Source organism: Dreissena polymorpha, chromosome 2, assembly GCF_020536995.1.
Source record: "Dreissena polymorpha isolate Duluth1 chromosome 2, UMN_Dpol_1.0, whole genome shotgun sequence".
Classification (NCBI taxonomy): Eukaryota; Metazoa; Mollusca; class Bivalvia; order Myida; family Dreissenidae; genus Dreissena; species Dreissena polymorpha.
Genome location: NC_068356.1, coordinates 101,693,729 through 101,715,619, shown reverse-complemented (window position 1 = coordinate 101,715,619; position 21,891 = coordinate 101,693,729). Strand labels below are relative to the sequence as shown.

The 21,891-nt window shown below is 32.8% G+C and overlaps 1 protein-coding gene across 1 annotated transcript in view; it reads right to left on the bottom strand.

Annotated features, from left to right (window-relative positions):
* LOC127868288 (cytosolic phospholipase A2-like) overlaps positions 1-21,527 on the bottom strand; it is a 53,897-nt gene extending 32,370 nt beyond the window's left edge. Inside the window, exon 1 of the mRNA XM_052409920.1 lies at positions 20,935-21,527. Within this exon, the coding sequence (XP_052265880.1) occupies positions 20,935-21,212 (278 nt within the window). The 5' untranslated portion in view covers positions 21,213-21,527. The remainder of the gene's footprint in view (positions 1-20,934) is intronic.
* Positions 21,528-21,891: the final 364 nt, after the last annotated feature.

Genomic DNA, 21,891 nt, shown 5'->3' with positions numbered 1-21,891 from the left:
GATAACAATGCACACGAACAAGTCCATGAAAAAACGATATAGAATTACAGTTGTGAATTTAGCAAGGACAGCATTGCCAACGAGGGGCTTTAGAAACTTTACAAATAAAATAATTGCTATAGGTCTTATTAGTTTAAATCCGTTTTATTGAAAGCACAGGTATATTATGATTAAAAAAATTACAAATCCCAAACCCTAAGTCAATTTTAAACGAATTTAAAAAAAAGCAAATGAGAAAATAAAAATATATGAACATTAAAATTGTCTATGGTGTATACTTGATTGACAAATATAAAATAGTATAGTTGATCGCTTTTCTTGCAAGTGCACCCTTGTTTGTCATAACAATCCTGAAGAGGAGATTTCCTATGTTACATAAACTAATCAAACATATTAACCTCGCTATGTCAAAAGGTGGTTTAACGCATGCGCGTGAAGTGTCGTCCCGGATTAGCCTGTGCGGACTGAACTGGCTGATCATGGACGACACTTTACGCCTAAACTAGATTTTTTGCTAAGAAGAGACTTTCTTGGAACGACACATATCAAAAAGGCGGAAAGCGTCGTCCCTGATTAGCCTGTGCGGACTGAACTGGCTGATCATGGACGACACTTTACGCACATGCATTAAACCCCCTTTTTATAGAGCACGGCCCATATCTTATTTTATATACACCTATCATAAATTGCTTACAAACATGGTTTATATGTTGTGCAGCATTTGTAAACTTAAGCAATCGGGCACAAAATGTATCATATTATTATGTAAACATTTGCCAACTTAGCTTTAATACTCAGTTATCGAAGTTCTGTTGTGCAATCATGTATGTAAATATGGGCAGTGTTCTGTGAAAAGTGGGCTAAATGCATGTGCGTGACACTTTCCGCCTTAACTGAATTTTTTGCAAAGAAGAGACTTTCGATAAATGGAAAATATCATAAAAGCGGAAAGTGTCCTCCCTAATTCGTCTGTGAGGACTGCAAAGGCTTATCAGGGACGACAATTTACACACATGCAATAAACCCCTTTTTAGCTGAGCACGGCTCACATGTAAAAATGATTAATTGTTATTGATCAACTATAAGTGGAACAAAAATATGTACCTACACAGATCACGCATGGTTTCCATAGTGTAATAGACAGGGAAACATTTATTTGAGAAGGACTTGTTGTCAGTGTTTCTTTTTTTATTTCAATTATTTATTACATATTTATTAATCACACAATAATAATTGGAATATGATGAAATAAATAAAAGAGCAAAAACAAATATTGAGCAAAAAGTGTGCCGACCTCTGTATTCGAACCCTGGATCTCTAGTAATAACAGTTAAAGCTCCAGCTCTTCACCACGGAAGCTTTTAAATCAGAAATATTGCTTATGGAATCACTATCTTGCTTGTTTTGACTTTGATCAAATGTTCGTAGCTTTACGCACATACTCGACACACGTTTTGAACGACGGTCATTTGTTCGAAATAAGTCGAAATTAATAAGTTCTAAATCATGCATAAAGGTGCATTCACTTCTTAAATGAATAAGCAAAACATTTCAACAAACAAAATCGGAGGGGGGGGGGGGGGGGAAACCAATTAACGCAAATAAGTGGTATAATTAAATTTTAAAGAGTACTTTAAATATATTCAAATATAAGTAAAATAAGCCGTTTACCCTAGATCATATTTTTAAAAATGTTTTGCTTTATATGGATGATCAACCACTTTTAATTATCAACCCGGTTTTTATCAAAGAAGTTTTAAATAAAAAAGTTCACTCCTTCATCAAAGTCAGCAAAATGCTCTATGTAACCACAGTTACCATAGAAATAAGTAAACACCCATTTTGAATAATTATTTGACAATAACACAGAAACTCTCATACATAAATTGCCATTAGTCATAATATGTTCAAAGAACATGTCAACGACGCCCTTACATTCTGTATGCACACACCATACTCTATTATAAACATAAACATGTACATTTTAGAAGCAGAGTTTAGTAAATAGCAATTTAACCCATTTATGCATAGTGGACTCTCCCATCCTTCTAAATTGGATCAATTTATTTCCAAAATAAGGGATGTCTAGTTTATTTATTTCTATATTTAGAATATTTCTTCCAGAAATTACTTTTAGCAAACAGCGCAGAGCCTGATGAGACGCCGCATCATGCGGCGTCTCATCTGGGTCTACGCTGTTTACCAAGGCCTTTTTTTCTAGACGCTAGGCATAAATGGGTTAATACCCATAAGGATAGCTACCTACCCGATATCCATCCTGTCCTAAGATATAGCTGTAACACTGTCAAAGTACGACGCTGAATTGAAATCTCAAGTGGGTCAACGGCGTCCCTCTTTTCCTTACAACTTTGGAATGTAAATGCACGTCCGTTTGAATGCACTATCCAAAGATATGAAGATATCTGCACTCGTTCACATGTTCAAACTAGATGTTTGCATGCTACGAATTCTGTTGATACTCATAATTGAACACTTCTTTCTCGCTAGTTAAATGCAATATTTTAGTGATAGTCATTAAATCTATGTATTTACTTTACTTTCATCAACGAAAATAACATGATTCTGTAAGGCACTACTGGTGCGTAAAATATCAGATGAACCACCAAACTTGTTTTCTATTTAAAGGTAAAACATGTGAATGTATTTGGAGAGTGATATTCTGTCGTGTATTCAATTCAATTTGAGATTATTTTAAGGCTGTATTGACGTTTAAACTGGGAAGAAAATGACTTACAAAAGGTAGTAAATGCACTTAACTCAGATAGATCGCGTTTATAACGAACACGGTGTAAATAAAATAAAAATAATTTTTGTTACACGAAAAATGTCTTCTTTAAGCATTACAATGATATTATTGCTATATAAACGACTACGCAAACGTCGGTATATATGTTTAAGCACCAGTCCACATATAAGTCTACATATATTTTTGCAAAAAAAAATATGTGGGAATAGTTTTCATGTTTCATGTTAGTGACCAAGGCTTACAAACCGAATTGAAATCGTTAAGATAATAAAGATTTGGTAAATAGTATTAGAATAGTTTTTATACACACGAAAGTGGAGTATACCGAGTGAGTACGCGATGTTCTTTTTAGAATAACAGGAAAGTATTTATACGATTCGCACCGAGCGCTTTCGAACATAATCATAATTTAATGTACTTCTTTCAAACGAAATTTGTTTAGTGAAAAAAACTTCGTCATTTACTTTCATAATAGCAAATGCCATTGTATCATGTTTTGAAATATTGTCGCTGCACAAGGAAATCCTGGTAATTGTACAGTCCAAAATGAATAAGCAATGCTCTCATCACAATAATGAAATGTGCGAGGCTTTACTTGATTTATAAACATGCGCACGCATATTTTGCTGTGTAAAAATTGGAATAAAAGCCGATGTGTTAATGGGAAAACAATCATCGTGCAGAAATCTCGTATTTCGCCAAGACCTATGTTGTCTGTTAACCCATTTATGCCTAGCGTCTAGAAAAAAAGCCTTGGCAAACAGCGTAGACCCAGATGAGACGCCGCATGATGTGGCGTCTCATCAGGGTCTGCGCTGTTTGCTTAAAGGAATTTCTGTAAAAAATATTCTAAATATAGAAATAAATATACTAGACATCCCTAATTTTGGAAATAAATTGATCCAATTTAGAAGGATGGGAGAGTCAACTCGGCATAAATGGGTTAAACCAACATGAAATGGATTCTGATGAAATACTAGTTCACGTTTTCAACATTCAACATATCAACTAGGCGCGTATTATCCAATGATATGCATTTTAACTTTCCAAGTTTCGCAATATTTTCTCACACAATAGCCCGAGTCGTTGAATAATGCAACTTAATTTATATTTGCTTGTATGTACAATGTTATATTAAAAAAGTGTCGCTTTCAATAAACTGCTCCATATACGCTCTTAAGTATGAATGTTTTCCTTAAATCACCGATTGGTATTCTTTTAACAAATCTGACTCACAGCATAAGAATTGAATGACATGTTAATTGCAACAAAAAAGATCCACCTTGTTTAACCACGTAGTTATAATTCAAGTTCTTTACTTACTACTATGTGACATGTATTACACATGCGTTGTTCAGTCGTGCATAACGTTTTCTGCGTCACTAGGGCAAATAAATTGTTAAGGAGGAGAGTATTTCGTTTAGACAAGTATTTAAAACGTTTTTGCTCATTTATGAAGGGGAAACAAATCAATACAGGATTTTAAAAGTTATATTTCGTCAGTTTAAATACTTTTAAGTAATATACACACAGCACAAAATTATTGATTTTTTATCATTAACTAACGTGAATAAATATATTCAACGTTTCTAAACATATCACGAAAGCTTCAAACGTGTTTGTTCACGTCATGCTTACATATAAACGTTGATAAGTTAGAAAGCTAAGGACATTATTAAATTCATTCGACTAACAATTTACCAAATACAAAATCATATAATTATATAAAGTAGTAAGTATAAATAGATGACAGTATTCAGTTATCATTTATGATTTCTATGATAAACTGTAAACTAATAAGTAAACTAGATAAAACGGAGCAGTTTAAGTTGATCATGGTTGACTGGTCCCGATCAGTTTTGGTTGATTAAGTAACACATCTAGGACACTGTCAACGCCTTTATATTTGTTTGGAGCAGTAAGCAAACAGAATACCTTAATACGGTCACAAAATAAAGTGATAAACAGTATCACCATGTACGCAGACCTAATAAAATAAGAATTGTTTATTGTCTGTGTCAATACAAGTTAATGTATTTATATACATAAAAACGCTATGATATTAATATCTGTGTACTCACGTTCCCATTTTAAAAAAGACTTCACAAAAGTTGATATTCACACATTTATAATCAACTTAAATTCATCCAGTCATATTGAACCATATCGCTATTTTATAAATCCGTCCTCTAAAATTGACTACAAATACATTCTTCCTATTTTAAATGTGAATATTTCAAACACGATAACGTATTCAAAGTGACACATAACTAGGTCGCGAGAAAATCACAATGCACTTGTCACATTATCAAATACCTGTATTGCTATGCTACTCTTTCAGTAATCCGATCTCTTATCATGTTTGCATGAATGTTTGAAATATATTTCGGATGGTAAGTAGACGCATACATCAAGCACTTGAGGTTGGACAAACGCTTATCAAATATACCTCCCGTTTAAAGGGGACTGTACGCAGACTGACGAATAAACAATAATGTCATTTAAGATTGATTTAAACAAATATCCCGATAATATCTAAATGAAAGCCTATTTAAAAAGATAACCATGTCAAATGAAGTCTTTAAATCAGGTATGGAATGTGTACCGTTAAACCTGTCTTTGCATCAAGCATTGAATGTGTTCCTTTAAAAAGTATTTGCAGCAAAGCTGATTTAGTATGCACGACGGTGTGAGAAAATTCGAGTCTCATTCAGGTGCATGATTGTAAGGTGAAAAGGTCACATAGGCTGCCTATCATTTTATCTCATACGGCTACGGGTGGTGGGTTTTACTTCTATACTGTAGGTAATTCCATTGACAATCATTTACCTTCTTGGAATTATAACCAGGGTAGGTGCTCAGTTGAAAAATGCTGACGTTCATGAAAGGAAGTAATTGTTTGTAGCATGAAACGCAATAGTGCACTTGTACTTCCACTTGATTAGACCATAACAGATAAACATTTTTTACTACCGCATGTCGCAAATAGATGGGGTTTGATGATATCTTTTTGGACAAAACACATTGTATCAGGAATTATTCACGTCCGCACATATTGGTGCACTGCAAAAAGGCATATAAAACGGATATTTTTAAATATTTAAAATGTGCTTGCCGGGCTTGCATAACTTGTATAAAAAAAACTAAGAATTTACCTCGAATGATAGACTTCACTACGCATCTGGTATCAACTATTTATATAACCGGGAATAGTTCTCATCTTAACCCATAGCGTGGGCTTTATTCCGTCCAAATCGAGTAAATAATAAGATACTTACACAGATTTAGATTTTCTAAGCGAAAGCAATTTATACAATTTTCGTCTTTGCGTGTTAGCCAAAATGACGTCACGGACCACGTGGTATGGCCACACTGAATCCTGTTAGTATTGCCATATCGAGTGTCCATTCAAAACAGATTTTTTTTTGGACTATACTTTAAACTCTTTGAAAAAATACTAAAAGTATTATGATTTGATATTTCTATATTTGTTCTGATCAAAAACAGACATTCATTATTTCAATACAATATGCTATATTTTCTAATGAAAATAAAATGCTGCAGTAATGGGCGCTTTAACCGAACCTCGCACTTTGCATATATCTAATAATAATTAATAACTAGCGAATTACTAAATATAGATTAACCTCACAACAGTACTGCAATTTAAATACAAACAAACAAAAAATATATGTATATTCAATTTAATGTACATGTATTTGATCGTTCATTAGTTTCGTCGGAAAATGAAAACAGACCAAAAATTCGGATGGCAACACGATGCAATTCATTCCGATTATAGAATGGCATGTATTCTCTTTCTGAATGCTGTGACCCATCCAATTGATACATGTTTTATGTTTGAAAACGGATTTACTTGTTCAAACGACAACATAACATGTATTGAATAACTATTTTAAACGGTCAAATGTTAACGCGTAATTTATTTATAGGATCAAAAGATTAACTCAATTACTTTTGTAAACATTTTAAGTACTCGATTAAATATATTGGCAGCGCTTTGAGGGTTGTGAAAGATCGCCACAGAATCAAAACAAGAAAAATTATAAAGAAAAATCGAACTCAAAACAAATTTAATCTGTGGAACAAAAGACGGACGATAATGACAGCTCTGCCGGTAAGATGTGAATATTCAAAATTAATGTTAAAGTACCCATGCATGTTACTTTTATTGTTTTTCATCGTTGCGAGTTTGGTAAATAATGATTAATTAATAGAACTGAAACATTGCAAATTGTGTAATTGTCAAGTACAACTAAAGAACTGTCAAAAATAAACGACATATTTTGTGTTTAAACGCTGTTTTGTGGTCAAAGAAATAATCATTGTATGTTAATAGTTGGCGCTCTTTTATAAACATAGTTAATAAGGACAAGCATTTCTCTGCTGATAAATTTTCTGGAGTTTAATTGTTCGCTATATCTCTTTTTCCTACCAATTAGCGGATTAGACTTATCAGTATGATTACGTACACAAGGTGTTAACGGGATTTTCTTTCGCTTCGAAGTCAAATAGAGTCAAATGTCTTTGTTGGTGAAAAAAAAACATTAACTGTTTCTTAGTCATAAAGCGGGAGCCGTTTTTTCGAGTTTACAATATAATCGGGTGCCGATTGTCCTGGTCGACAAATTTACAGGGCGTCGGCTGTGCGCATGTTCCGGGTGTGCAAAAAACACAGGGTGCCGATTGTCCTACAATCATATTTCAATTAAGTTATCTGATATTAAAACATCATTATTGTTGAAATGTTGTTAACTTGTTTAAAACTATTCGAGACATTCTATTTATTTCGTTTTACACAGACATACACAACCAACCTAAATAATTTGACCTTTAAAAACAATTACGGCAACAGTTTCCTTAGATTGCATGGAAATAATATGAATATTTATCTATAAGATGCAAATTCTCTTAACCTTTTAAATCAAAGACGAGATGTTATTGATACTTGTTGAAGTTTCATGTTACCGTGCCTAACATTACAATTAAAATTGCATTGCTCTACTTTGCACTTAACCGTTGGTCTGTTTAAATGTAATGTGAAGTTGAAATGTATTGTATTATCCTGTATTGCTACTATATTTGACATGTAAAGAGGTTAATTCTTATTTACATTTAAATGTCGGGTGTATATCACATTTAAGGGGTGTTGCGGCAGTTTATTTAACCGATAATATATTTATAGCAACACCGATGATGCTATTATCAAAACACAATATTTTTGTTATCAGTATCATCAGAAATGACCGAGTTGGTTCATAATTCAATTGTCAGTGGTTCGATCCCAGGTGGGGTAAACTTTTTTTTTTTACTTTTTTTTATTTCTCTAATTTCATTCTTGTTTTATACTTGAGCTTTTTAGTCATGTCGTTTAAATTTATCAATTTAAAGCATCTAATCACAAAGTCCAAAACAAGCCGAAATCTGTGAACAAGTACATGTAAGTTATTAATGATTAAGGTCGAGTTTGATACTGAATGGTATTATGGTTGTGATTAAATATTGTTTTTTATCAATGTCTTTTGGTAAGCTGTTGTGATCCCAGTTAAGATTGTAAAAAAAAATTCTAATGTTTATGCATATTTCTAGCAATGTATGTACTGGTACTTGGGTTTGGCCTAATTGCTGTATTTTGTGAAATTTACTCAAGACGGTAGGGATGGTTAAACCAAAAAATCTCTGTTAAAAGTGCGGTGACCCCCTTTTTTGATTTTTGTTTCATGATAACAATACATAGATGAACATATTTGAGAAGTTACGCAAAAAGTTATTAGATAGAACTTTTTTTAATTCCATTTTTGTGGTAAAAATAGTAAAAAAAATACGTTTTTTGGGTGACATAAAAATTATAAAAATTAAATTTCTTAAAATTTAACTTGTGTTCTCCATTTTTTAGGTTGTTTGTGGTTTACTTAAATGGTATATGATATATATTAGCTTATATAATCTCTACATGTTTCCAATTTTATAGGTTATTAATCATTATTATGCAATTAGAGATTTTTCAGTTTTAATGAAAAAGTACATATTATATAATGGTGAATAAAATCCAAACAAAGCCGTTGACCCTATGTTTTTATTGCATTTTTCATTTAGTATTTGTATGTAGTAATTGAATAAAAAATTTGAGCAAAAGTTATTAGATGGAAAAAAATCATAAAAACTGCAGCAACACCCCTTAACCTGTTTCAACCCATAATTCTTTGAAATGACCTTTCCGAAGCGAAGACCTCAGTTATATTCATTTGTGTGTGTATTTGTTCTGTGAGTCATATGTATGTTATTTGTTATTCAAAATGTTTGGCAATATCTTTCTTGTCACATATAAAGGACCACGTGCTCCTACACGTTTATCTATCGCTGGTTCATATTAAGTTACTCTTTGAATAATTTGAAGTTTATTAGTTTATTTAAGTCACATCCACAATTCATCATAACAATTATAACAATCAAAGATGCATAGCATGTATGAATGTAGTCATTCTTAGCGAATTATAAGAGACTACTAGTATAAATCCCAATCTCATACAAACTGACATAATATACAATATAACATAATATACATGTAATCAATATATTAGAAACGATTAGCTTTCTTCATCTATGTGCGTGTAAGCCGTAACAAAAGAATAGCGTATTGATTTCCGATGCAATTTACCTACACAATTAAAGATACCTTTAAGGTTTGTATAACATAACACTCAGTTGTTACGATTAATTGTTGGGCTTTCTACTAAAAAAATATTTCTTATCGCTCTTGTGAACGAAACATTTTAAATAATTGTCTATATCAATCGAATGATCCACAGATCACTGTTCCAAATTTTGCCCTTGGCTAGAAGTTTGGTTTATCTCTATTTATCAATTATTTAAATCTTTTTATGGGAATTTGTTCACATATTGACGACACGACAAATGTCCAGATTTTGGTGCGAAATACTACAATACGGACGTTAATACATAGTTCAATATTATAATCTATCAATTTAAGGAATTAAAGAAACACAACTTCAAAAATATGTGCACAAAAGCTTATCTACATATTGATTAATTTACTATTTTGAAGTAGTTACGAATATTTTATGTAAGCTAGCAATGTTTTATCGAAAAAAAACTCATACTTCTAAACCAAATCCACAACAATATATTATACACATCGCAACTGTTGGTGCTGCCGTTGTTTTAGGGTAGTAGCAGTAGAAATAGCAAAAATAAATGTCTGTTTATTTAAAAAGTATATAACTAATACGAAAACATTATATTTATAGTAGTAGTTATTGTTGTATTATTAATTATTTGTTAATACTTTCATATGCAAATCGAAAACTTTACACTACGTACTTTTTACGACTATTACTTTACAACACGTACTTTTTACGACTATTACTTTACAACACGTACTTTTTACGACTATTACTTTACAACACGTACTTTTTACGACTATTACTTTACAACACGTACTTTTTACGACTATTACTTTACAACACGTACTTTTTACGACTATTACTTTACAACACGTACTTTTTACGACTATTACTTTACAATACGTACTTTTTACGACTATTTCCTCTGAGACGACACTTCTTCTTCCCAAAGATTTGTTTTACTACGTCAAACACATTTACAGGCATAATTCCTCAAAGAACATACAACGCTTATTAATGTTTGTACAATAAATGTAGCAACAGCACTATACTTGTATACAATATCCTTTTTAGCAGAATTGGCCAAAAAAAGTTATTGAGTCCTGCCGAACTATTTGACGAAATACTTTACTGTTACTAATAAAAACATAATCCTGCGTAATATTTTTGCCCAATATGTTTGTTATTATACGTGCTTCTTTAATTATTTGACGTAGCTCCGTGTATGATTTTGATATTCTTAAAACGTATTCTAAATAAAAGGTATTCCCTCAGTTTTAACGAAAATTGAACGCACTCTTTATAAGTCCTTTTCAGCCTTAATAAATCGTGCATGTATTGCAAAAACACTTCCCACAAGAAAATCCCAGAACAGTTTTATTACTTTATTCCTTCAGGGGACGTCATCGAGTAACCTGTCTATCTATATTGAACCTCAATAGCACCATTGTTTAACGAAAAGCTTTGTATGTTATGGTGAAGACAATTTCGGCTGGACAATAACAATTATCGCGTCTATAAACGGTCCAAAAAATCCATTTAAAAGAAACAGGTCGGAGCCTTTGGCGAAATATTTTAAAACAAAGGACATGTGCATACACTTAGCATACAGTAAATGAATTATTTATGATTTTGCACATTTTCGTTACAATATGTCTAAGTTTATAAAACGTGAATTTAATATAAGTTCTATGCTTAGAACGCATAAATGAACACAATAAGTAAATTAGACGGAAAACGAATGTTTATTCATAATAACCCAAATGGCTTCTTAAAAAAACATGCTACACGGGATATATAAAAAAAATATTAATGAAGATCACAGTTTATATTTAATTTAAATTAATATTGAATTCAAAGTATTTGTTTATTGGTTGTTTTTAAAATTATGTTCATATCTCTTGTCTCAAAAGTTAAAAATCACATTGCATAGTGTTAACTTCCCATACTTCCGACCTCCGAGGCTCTTAGTTAATTGATTTCAAGATTTGTACACACGGTAAAGGAAAGAAATAAGATTTTTTTTATTGAAAAAGCACATATATTTGAAAATAAATTGGGTTTTCAAATATATGTTAAATTTTACAAGTAGTTTTTTTTTTAATCGCTAAATCCGCTAGAAAATTTTCAAAATTTTTAGAATCGCTTCAGAAATGTACTTGTATGTTAATTTTAATATCAAAACATCATACAGATTGTCAACATTACTAAGTATAGCATGCATAAGTGTTTTACTAATTATTCAGCAAATCTTCAAGTTAATACAGTATCCCGGACCTTCTAAGTATTTGTGATAGCTTTCATTTTCGTATGTAAGTTTTCAAATACCAGGGGATCACCCTAGACCAAATTTTAAGACCTAAAATCTTAATTGGTTGAACTCGATACAGTTTTAATAACCGAAAACTACATGCAAGCTGTTCTCAGAAGCATAAGTTTCACAAATATGGCAGATTATGGTCATTTGATTTCGATATACTATTCACGCGTATTAAGGTCGAGAATTCAATCTTGATATCGGCTGTCTCCGGACTCCTCCGTAAGATAGGCAGATTTAAAGGGGCCTTCCAACAGATTTGGGCATGTATTGAAGCTCGTCAAAAAATGCTTTATATTGATAAATTTAAACATGTGAACTAAAAATCTCCAGTAAAAAAACAAGAATACGATTTAAAAAAAGGAAAAAAAGTAACCCTCAACAGGGCTCGAACCACTGACGTTTGGAGTCCTGGAGTAAAAAATCTCCCGCCTAGACCACTCGACCATCCAGGCTCATGCTTAGAGCGGATGTATTTTTTACCTATATAAGCAATCCTCTTAGTATCCCAAAATAAAACGACAAAAAAAGAACTTTCCAAATTATTCAATCGTTTCGCGTCGCACGACGCTTTATTATTTTCAGGTTTTCAAATCATCAAAAGATGCATATAATAGATATTTAAGAGCATGGTAAAAGGTCAGTATTACTATTTCCTCAACAATATCATAACTAAAACGTAAATTTGCGAATCTGAAACAACTTTTTTTATTATTTTGTCAATTTATCAAAACGTGAAATCTATTGGACGGCCCCTTTAAGCAATATATCGTCTGCTGATCCAGTTCGGTCTAGAATGGTTTCCGTCGTTGCTGGTTACGTTATATTATGGTCTATACGAAGAAGTATGCACGTATTTAACAGTTTAAGGATGATTATAAGATTCCATAGGTCGTGGTTTTTGATCATATTCGCCAAATGATTTTTTAGAAATAAATATTGAAGATTGATTTGGAAGATCTTTGTGACGTAATTGAATATCCCTATTAAATAAAATTGTATTGATCTTATTAGTGAATTTTGCATTAAGAACTTGATACTTAGAATCTTATATATATTTTTTTAAGTGTGGTTTCAAGTGCAAGTGGTTTTTTTGCTACACAATACAATTCGTTATTTGGATTAAACTGAATATCTTTTTAAGCTCCGGCAAGTTGTTTATAAAACTTTTAGGAAATCGATTGTTATTATAGATGATAAATCTTCCGGGTCAAAGTTGCACACGATAAAATGAAACGTTATGGTACATTTAAATCATAAATTAACTTGCCGCTATGCGTCAGACAATATCACCATGGAGTAAATAGACATGTTCACATGCAGTGTGTAGGATACGTTTTATCACACCACCGCATTGATATCTGCCTGACATAACGTTGCCTGATATATTTTTATATCATGGTCAACAGGAAGTTCTTATATCAGTCATGTGTGGAGGATGGTCATATTACTCGGAATCAACTATAAAGTTATCATTTAGTAAAATCGAATCAGATTCAACAAAACAAAAAAACAATTTGATACCAAGATGTAATATATATTTTAAACACAAAATGCAACACATACAGCAAACATCATTTTTTACAAATATAAAGCGCGCGTGCTCATGACGTCATTATTAACACGTCAAACGACAAAAGTCATATTCGTTTCCGCTAAAACTGCAGCTTTTTAGCGATTTTTTCATTATTTCTTAAAAATCAGGCACGTAGAGATATGATAAACAGATTAACAGGTTACTGCCTGATCTTTTTGTAATATATCAGGCTCGGCACGAATAAAATAACGGATCGGCCAGCCTCGCCGTTATATTATTCTAAGCCTTGCCTGATATATTACAAAAAGATCAGGCAGTAACCTGTTATTCTCTATTTACCAACCGATGGTCGCGTATTCATACATCTATCTTCATGAGCACTGCACATAATGAATGCATTGTATAGACACTTAACATATTTCAGTGTAAATAGCGCTTTATTCTTGAATCAATATTCATTCAAATATTGAACGCTTTAAAATGCATTTTAAATCCATGTGCCGAGGTTTGGCAGATCAAACAAAGGGATATAACTGTGCACCCAAATCGAACAACGGGCAGCGAGACGAATCTTTTTTATCCCCAGTTTTCTCCCTTCTTATCTCTACGCTTTAATTATATTAAGACACGCGTTCTTATTTTGCCGATGTTTTTGCACTGTGTTTTTGAACCGTTTCTTCTCTTAATATCTTTATATCTAAGTTTTCAGTCACCCTAAATTTGCGGACACATTCATTTGTCACAAATTCTTTATTTTTGTGACTCTCGTTGTTCGGACATCCAGATTTGGCCTTATTTTTAATGACTTAATTTGAGGACATTCGCATTTTATCAGAATTCATCTTCTTTTCGTTAATACCATTAAACACCACACCTGTGTTTTTAAGACTGTGTGATAAAACATGGCAGATGAAAACAAGAAGTCAGTGAACCGTTAATTTTGGGTAAATAGGCATGACATGATATAGGCAATGATTTATAGCGAAAGCTTTAAGTAGTAACGCAGATGAAATGATATTATTAAGATCTACTTAATGCATTGATAGTTTTGGTTCGTATGATTTCGAGAGCAACTGTTTGCTGTCATTTAGTGCGAATTATGCGAATCTCGATTCTTTTGAAAAATAAAAATTGTTTTGCTAAATGCTAGTTATCTGAGGCAATTCCCCCCCACCCCTCTCTTCATCGGAAGCGTGACAAATTGGCTACAGTTTTATTGCACTACACATGATGGTGTTTAAGAAAATCGATATGGTTGACAGTAAAACGTGTTTAAACCCTTTCCCAATCAGAAGCAAAGTTAAAATGGCCATATGCAAACAGCATAAAACCAGAACAGCCCGCGAGTCACTCGCAGTCTGTTAAGGTTTAATGCTGTTCGCTGCCCATCAGTATCTAAGGGTTAGAAATGACGCCTTAAAAACTTGAATATAGTAAGAAAGGTCCTTAATTAAATTTTTAACTTTCTAAGGGACTACACATGCGTCGAAATACGTATCTAAGTGGTAAAGGGTTAACAATTCATTTAAATATATATTTATATATTAATTTATACAATATCCTGTGTTCATACAATAGCAAACACTACCTACTGAAAACCCATCCCGATCTAAAATAGATTACTTTTGAATGCAGTGGCTGCCGTCAACCCGTTTGGAGACGTAACCGTGCGACAAGTTGGTGTCAAAGTTATTCATGACATAGTAACAATAACTCTGCGGTATGTCAACTTACGCAATCATAAAGGAGTGTAACTGAACATTTAATTCAGCATTTTGTAATGTAAACGTTTTATTTTTAGTCAATACCGATGCTTCCTTGAAAGGTACACAACAAAATACAATGTTGCACCTTAAACGCTCCACGATAGTTGACGGAAGGAAAGCATTCACATGAAAAAAAAGAATAAGAGAACTTTTCTCAGAGGATGAGTTATAAAAACGCCATGATATATTATTGCAGGTTAACCTATACACATATTCAAGGGAAGTAACTCTGAATACAAGAAATGAAAAAGGACACACTTATGTTCGTTTCTTCGAAATTGTAAAGTAAATCACGGCGCTGAACGCTGAAAGACTTTGGCTTGTCATCAATTAATGTCAAGGTCATGTAAGGATACAGCTGCATTATTTATAAATAAACTGGGTACTCATGAATAATGGTTCAAATTCAGATACTTTGTTTGTGAAAAATTGTTAGCGCTCCATATAACATTACACTACAAACAACGATATCGCAGAAGCAAGTCCTGAGCCGAAAACGATCACGTAGGATAATTCATATTCACACAGAACGCTATTAAAAAGTAGTTTTGCGAGAGAATACAATTTTTACAACTATGGCATAAGAGCAACGATGAAATAAAATAACAATCATAGGAAACAAGTCTTTGATTTCTGTCACGAAATTCGGTTTCTTTCAAACAATAAATGTACTGAGAAAAACTCAAATGACTTAAAGGGGCCTTTTCACAGATTTTGGCATTTTTTAACTTATTCATTAAATGCTTTATATTGATAAATGTAAACATTGGATCGTAAAAGCTCCAGTAAAAAATCAAGAATAAAATTTAAAAAAGGAAAAGAACATTGCCCGGAGCAGGTTTCGAACCAGTGACCCCTGGAGTCCTGCCAGAGTCCTGAAGTAAAAACGCTTTAGCCTACTGAGCTATTCCGCCGAGTACACACACTTGTCGTATTTTATACGTTATATAAGCAATCTTCGTAGTTTCACAAAATTTAACGACAAAAACAGAACTCTCCAAATTATTCAATCGTTTCGCGTTGCAACGCTTTATAATTTCTAGGTTTTAAAATCGTCAAAAGATGCATATAATGGCTATATTAGACCATGGCAAATGTTCAGTATTACTGTTTCCTCTCAAATATCATAACTAAAACGAAAATTTGCGAATCTGAAACAACTTTTTTCAATTTTGTCAATTTATCAAAGCGTGAAAAGATCCCTTTAAATCAAATCCTTCCTTCTTCGGATAACGTATAAACCTGTGTGACCCAATAAAGGTGATAATAATTAAGTAATATAGTGTAAGAATATATACGCGAATTAGAAAACAGTAATAAGACTGCTCTTACCTATTCTCGGGGTTCTCCTGTTTAATTTTCCCACATTTCAAGCACTCGTTATTATTATGATGATGTATCACTTCTGTCTGTTTTTCTTTATTCGCTTTACCAAATATGTTTCCCATGGTGCATTAGTGTCTTATTTCCACGTGAGCACCTTAGAACAACACAACAACTCATGTCCGACCAGTCTCATTTTTTTCTACACACTTAGATACCTTACTTTACAAGGTGTTTTTAAGTAATTGTGCCAATTTAATGAATTATGTTCTACTTTTATTTGTATTTAAAGAAGAACATATATCAAATATTTAATCAACTGATCAAATGTCGAGGCAGTTCATAGCTACACACCAAAAGTGATGAATACGTACGAGCCGTGCTCTGTGAAAAGTGGGTTTAATGCATGTGCGTAAAATGTGTCGTTCAAGATTAGTCCGTGCAGTCCGCACGGTCTAATAAGGGACGATACTTTCCACTTTTTATTATATTTTCTGTTTAAATTAAAGTCTTCTTAGCAAAACTCCAGTTTAAGCGGAAAGTGTCGTCCCGGACTAACCTGTGCGGACTGCACAGGCTAATCTGGGACGACACTTTACGCACATGCGTTAAAACCCTTTTTCACAGAACACGGCCCATATTTAGGTTGTGTACACAAAATCTTTGAAAACATACCAAAACAACGCCAATTCTGTTTTCCTCTCTTTTCAAGCTTATTTTCCGTTAAGTTATGAACCAGAATTTAATCAAAACAACAAAGACAAAGTTCACGTTGTATAATCAAACGACTGGTTGGCTGATATAAGTATAGCATCATGATTTATATCAACTACAAATAATCCAAATGAAGCCTCTCACTTCAGTGCTATTTACACGTTCCCCACTCAAACTGTTATTTCCAACTTTGCACTTTACAATGTCTTTGCACGTCTCATATACGATGTAATTACACAAAAACACATTTATCACATTTTCGCCCATTTTTTCTCAAATTCACTCTCACTTATGATGATATTATAATGTGTTTTTAGCGATGAGATACGCCTTAAATACTGATCTTTTTTGGTCAAACACATTATCACGGCTGTAAGTTCTGTAGTAAATTACCCTCTCGATAATTATTTCCTTTAAATTAATACGACATGCCTAGAAGAGCAATTTATCCTTTTAATCTCACTTAAAGTTTAAAGCAAAATTAATTTCAAACTTTTAAATAATCTTTGTGTGTAACTAGAGGGATACGTATTCTAATGGATATCGTATGAGACGAAAATCTGTTTTCTGGGTCATAAAATGCAATTTTATGACATTTTATTGATGGGGTGACGAAAATTTAGTCATGACTCTAGTGCCTATAAAGGGACAGTGTCAAATCTCATTCATATCCAAGTCATTTCTAGTTGAAATTTAAAAACAAACAAATATTTAAAAAAAAGACTTTAGGAAGTAATCAAAATATATCCAAAAAGTGCTACAAATAAACTTTGATTATCTAATATTCATTTGACAAACTAGATTATTTGCTTGTTTCCGAGTGTATAAATCTAAACTATGGATTTTTAAGACGCATCGTGTTGATGTTTTGTAATACTGAAATATATAAGCAAATTATTTTAGACATTTAAAATGCTATATTATTCAGACACGAATTAATTATGTTAACAATTATCATCTAAGACATTGATATTGCCTCTGTAATCATGGAAATAATATACAACGCATAGTGCGCAATAAAGTGCAGTAATTGGACACCATCTAGTTACACAACTGCTGTCCCTTTAGCTCTGTAAGTAACTGTGTTTACAATTCACATTCTTTCGATAAGCATTCTATAAAGGGTGAGTACATGTACTTCAAAATAACTAGGCCAATTTGTGATCTCTGCAAACATTGTCATTGATGTTGGGATCATGTTGCGCGATTGAGAAATACGACTCTTGGATTATTCAATGTATTCCCCGCGTCTAGAGACAGAGCTTTTTCTTATAATTATTTTGTACCATCATTTGATCAGGCGGAACTAAAATAGAAAACTTAAGAGTTTTTGGTTTTAACTAAATTAAGGTGATAGTCGGGTACTTTTGTCTATGTACCAGGATAGACAAGTCCCGGTTTAATTTAATTTTTATATTAAAATCAGCTGCTTCTGTTTAAACAATACGAGCAGTAGTAATTTCTTCTAATTTAATAAATAAACATACTCGTTTTTTTATGATCATCCGTAGTTAAAGGAAAGATGTTTAGGTTTTTCATGGTTGTTAATTTACAACTCGTTCGTAAAGTCCTCGTGCTTTATATTCAACCGAACACAATATCGAAAGAAACAACCACGGTTAAACGTAAGTAATGTTGAATTCTCAATAAAAGAATATTGTACACTATTGACACCGCGTTTGTTTAACTTTTTAGAGTATTAAATTGACAAAATATTTGCGTTAATTTCACCAAAAAATAAGCTGCGTCATGCGAAAATGGGGTATTCAATGTACGACCACCATGACCACCTACCAGCCTTCGCGATCGCGCATTTTTGAATGACGCCGCTCAAATTATAAGTGATATGCGTATGAATATTGGTTAAGACAGTCACAGTTAAATTTGTGCGAGCGAATAATTTATATTTAAAAAGTGACAGCAATGCATACGGAAAATACCGTTAAGGCTAGCAATATTAACCCATTTATGCCTAGCGTCTAGAAAAAAGGCCTTTGCAAACAGCGTAGATCCAGATGAGACGCCGCATGATGCGGCTTCTCATCAGGGTCTACGCTACTTGCTTAAAGGAATTTCTGTAAAAAATATTCTAAATATAGAAATAAATATACTAGACATTCCTTATTTTGGAAATAAATTGATCCAATTTAGAAGGATGGGAGAGTCCACTAGGCATAAATGGGTTAACATGAATCTCAGACATTTTTTTGAAACTTGAGATCTTAATATATTTAAATAATCTGTGCAGTTTTGTTTTGTTTTTCAGAAAAAAACACAAAATGTTTTGGTTAACATTTTAAGGTCACTTAATTACGTCCCTTCGTAATAGTTCAGGGCTAGTTTAGTGAAACAGTATTAAGATTGTTTTGTACACGCATCTCAATAGTGTACATATAGCCAAAAGTATAAGTGATATTTAGAAATGTAATGCTTCATGTAATAATTGAAGTTGAAGAAAAAGCGCAATATTATTCCGAAAGAATTTACATGTATACATACATAAAAATGAAAAACAAAGATGGACACGTATTTTGTATAAAGTAATAAATTTAAGTTTGAGTGTTTAATATATCGCTGAACCTTCAGAAATATGGTCGAATTACGGTTATCAGCTAATATCGGAATATCGAATATTAGTTTGTTTGCACAAATGGGATATAAATTTAATGGACGAGGATAAGTTAAGAATACGAGCGGCTTCTCAGTGTACAGCGGGCATTTAAAGAAGTATTCGGTAGACTAAGAATAGATTGTCCGTCTGCGGGAAGCTGTTGCATAGTCGGCACTTGTTCGTACCAGGACTGTTAACTGTTAACTGCAGATGATTGAAAAAAAAGATTGTTTAAGTAAGGCGGTAAGAAACCTTTGGCATGTTTATTTGTCGCTTTTCGACTCCCCAAAATGTTCATTCTGATAAAAAAAATCATTAAAATAATTGTTATATCTGTTTATTTTTGTTTTATGATTTATATTTATTAGTTTCTTGAAATATATAGTAAAGGCTCCCTCTGAGAAAACCTTGCTTAATGCATGTGTGTAAGGTATCGTTTGACATTGTCATGAGCATTTCCTGACGGGCTAATCAGGTACGACACTTTCCGCCTTATCTGGATTTTCGTTCAGAAGACACATATGTTAAACGACCAACTATTGAAGCGGGAAGTGTCGTCCATAATTAGCATGCGCGGACTGCACATAATTATTTGGGACGATACTTTGCGTTAAGGCATTTTGTTTAGATTGTTTTTACAGCAAGGCTCATATATTATTTTCTTGGAATATATTTAATCAACTAATATGTATCCACAATTCATTGATTTTCATGTAAGTAACCAATGTACAAATTTAAACTGTGTGCGCTTGTTTGATATTTGCGTAAGAAAGCTTCTAAAATGGCCCCTTTTACCCGTACGTAACTTGATAGCAAATGAGTTGCACACTGTAATGTAACAGGTCACTTAATTTACTCTCTGTACACAAATTAGTAAATCAGGTACGCGTTATTCTGCAGAATGTTATTCTAATATTTTAAAAATGGGTTTTAAGAATTACGAGAAGAATTCAGAAAAATACACTTGCTTAAACACGCTATATGAAAACATTCAGTATCAAGCCAAAACAATTATATTCTTAAAATGCTTTTAATAAATCTTCAATTTTCCGAAACTGTTTAAAGTGTGTTTGCTAGCATGGTAGTTCCACAAAAGTATCGATTAAAATGACGTCATTTTGGATCTTTTGTTTTAATCACACTATCAGACGTAGTTCCACGTTGCTTATGTAAAAAAATGATGTCATGGTGATATGCTATGGTTACAGCTATGAAAATTTATTAAAGTTCATACCTTAACTTTTCACGTGACTTTATTTCCAGATTCGGCGGAAGTGACGACGTCGGCGTGAAGAAAACGTCATTATCATTTTGTGAGGGCACGCCAGCAGAACTAGGCGATATAACGTCATCGTTATTCGGTGACCTCATCGGTAAAGACAGAAATCTACGGAGATGCTGTTTATAGTTGCTGATGTTGAACGTCGGCAGGTAACGCGTGACTTCTTGAGATGTCCAGCTTGGAAACTTGAATTGCTTTGAACTAGCCACTATTTTTTCTAATGTACACATTGCTTAACACTACGCGCCTAAATTTTAAATTAATTCGAATCTAACCTCCGAACCACAATAAAAACCTACGTCAAATATATGTTTATACTTCTTGCAGGTTTAAACTGTTTTATCTTAAGATTCACTTTTCTTATTCAACACTCCTCAGTCTCGTAAAGTATATTTCGAATGCTCGTTATTCATCCGCGAAGATCGCGTGTGATTAAATGAAATACAATCGTCTGCGCATCATTTAATCCACTAAAGTCGCATGAACTTAGACCGCAAGGATCGGCTTCATCGTTCGATGTCAAGTAGCTTTCAATTGTAAATCATTGCAACAATACTTGCGCTCAGTAGGGAAAATGCAATAATTTACATATCATTTGTTATAATCCGGAAGTGAATATCGCTATTAATTTATACGACATAAATTCCAATCACGAACTCAAGAATAAGAATGCTTAAGAAATACCCTGAGTTATATGTGATGTTTATGAAAACAGTGCAAATCAAAGCTCACACTTCGAATAAATTTAAATTGTCTAACTTACTTCACGGAAAACGGTAGTTCACAACAAGTGTTTGTCACTAAAATCCCTGTCCTTAAATGTGTCCACAAAAACATAAAAACACTTCTAACTAAATATTCAAGCACTTATAGCTGTTCTAGACGAGACCTTTCACCGGACACAAGCAC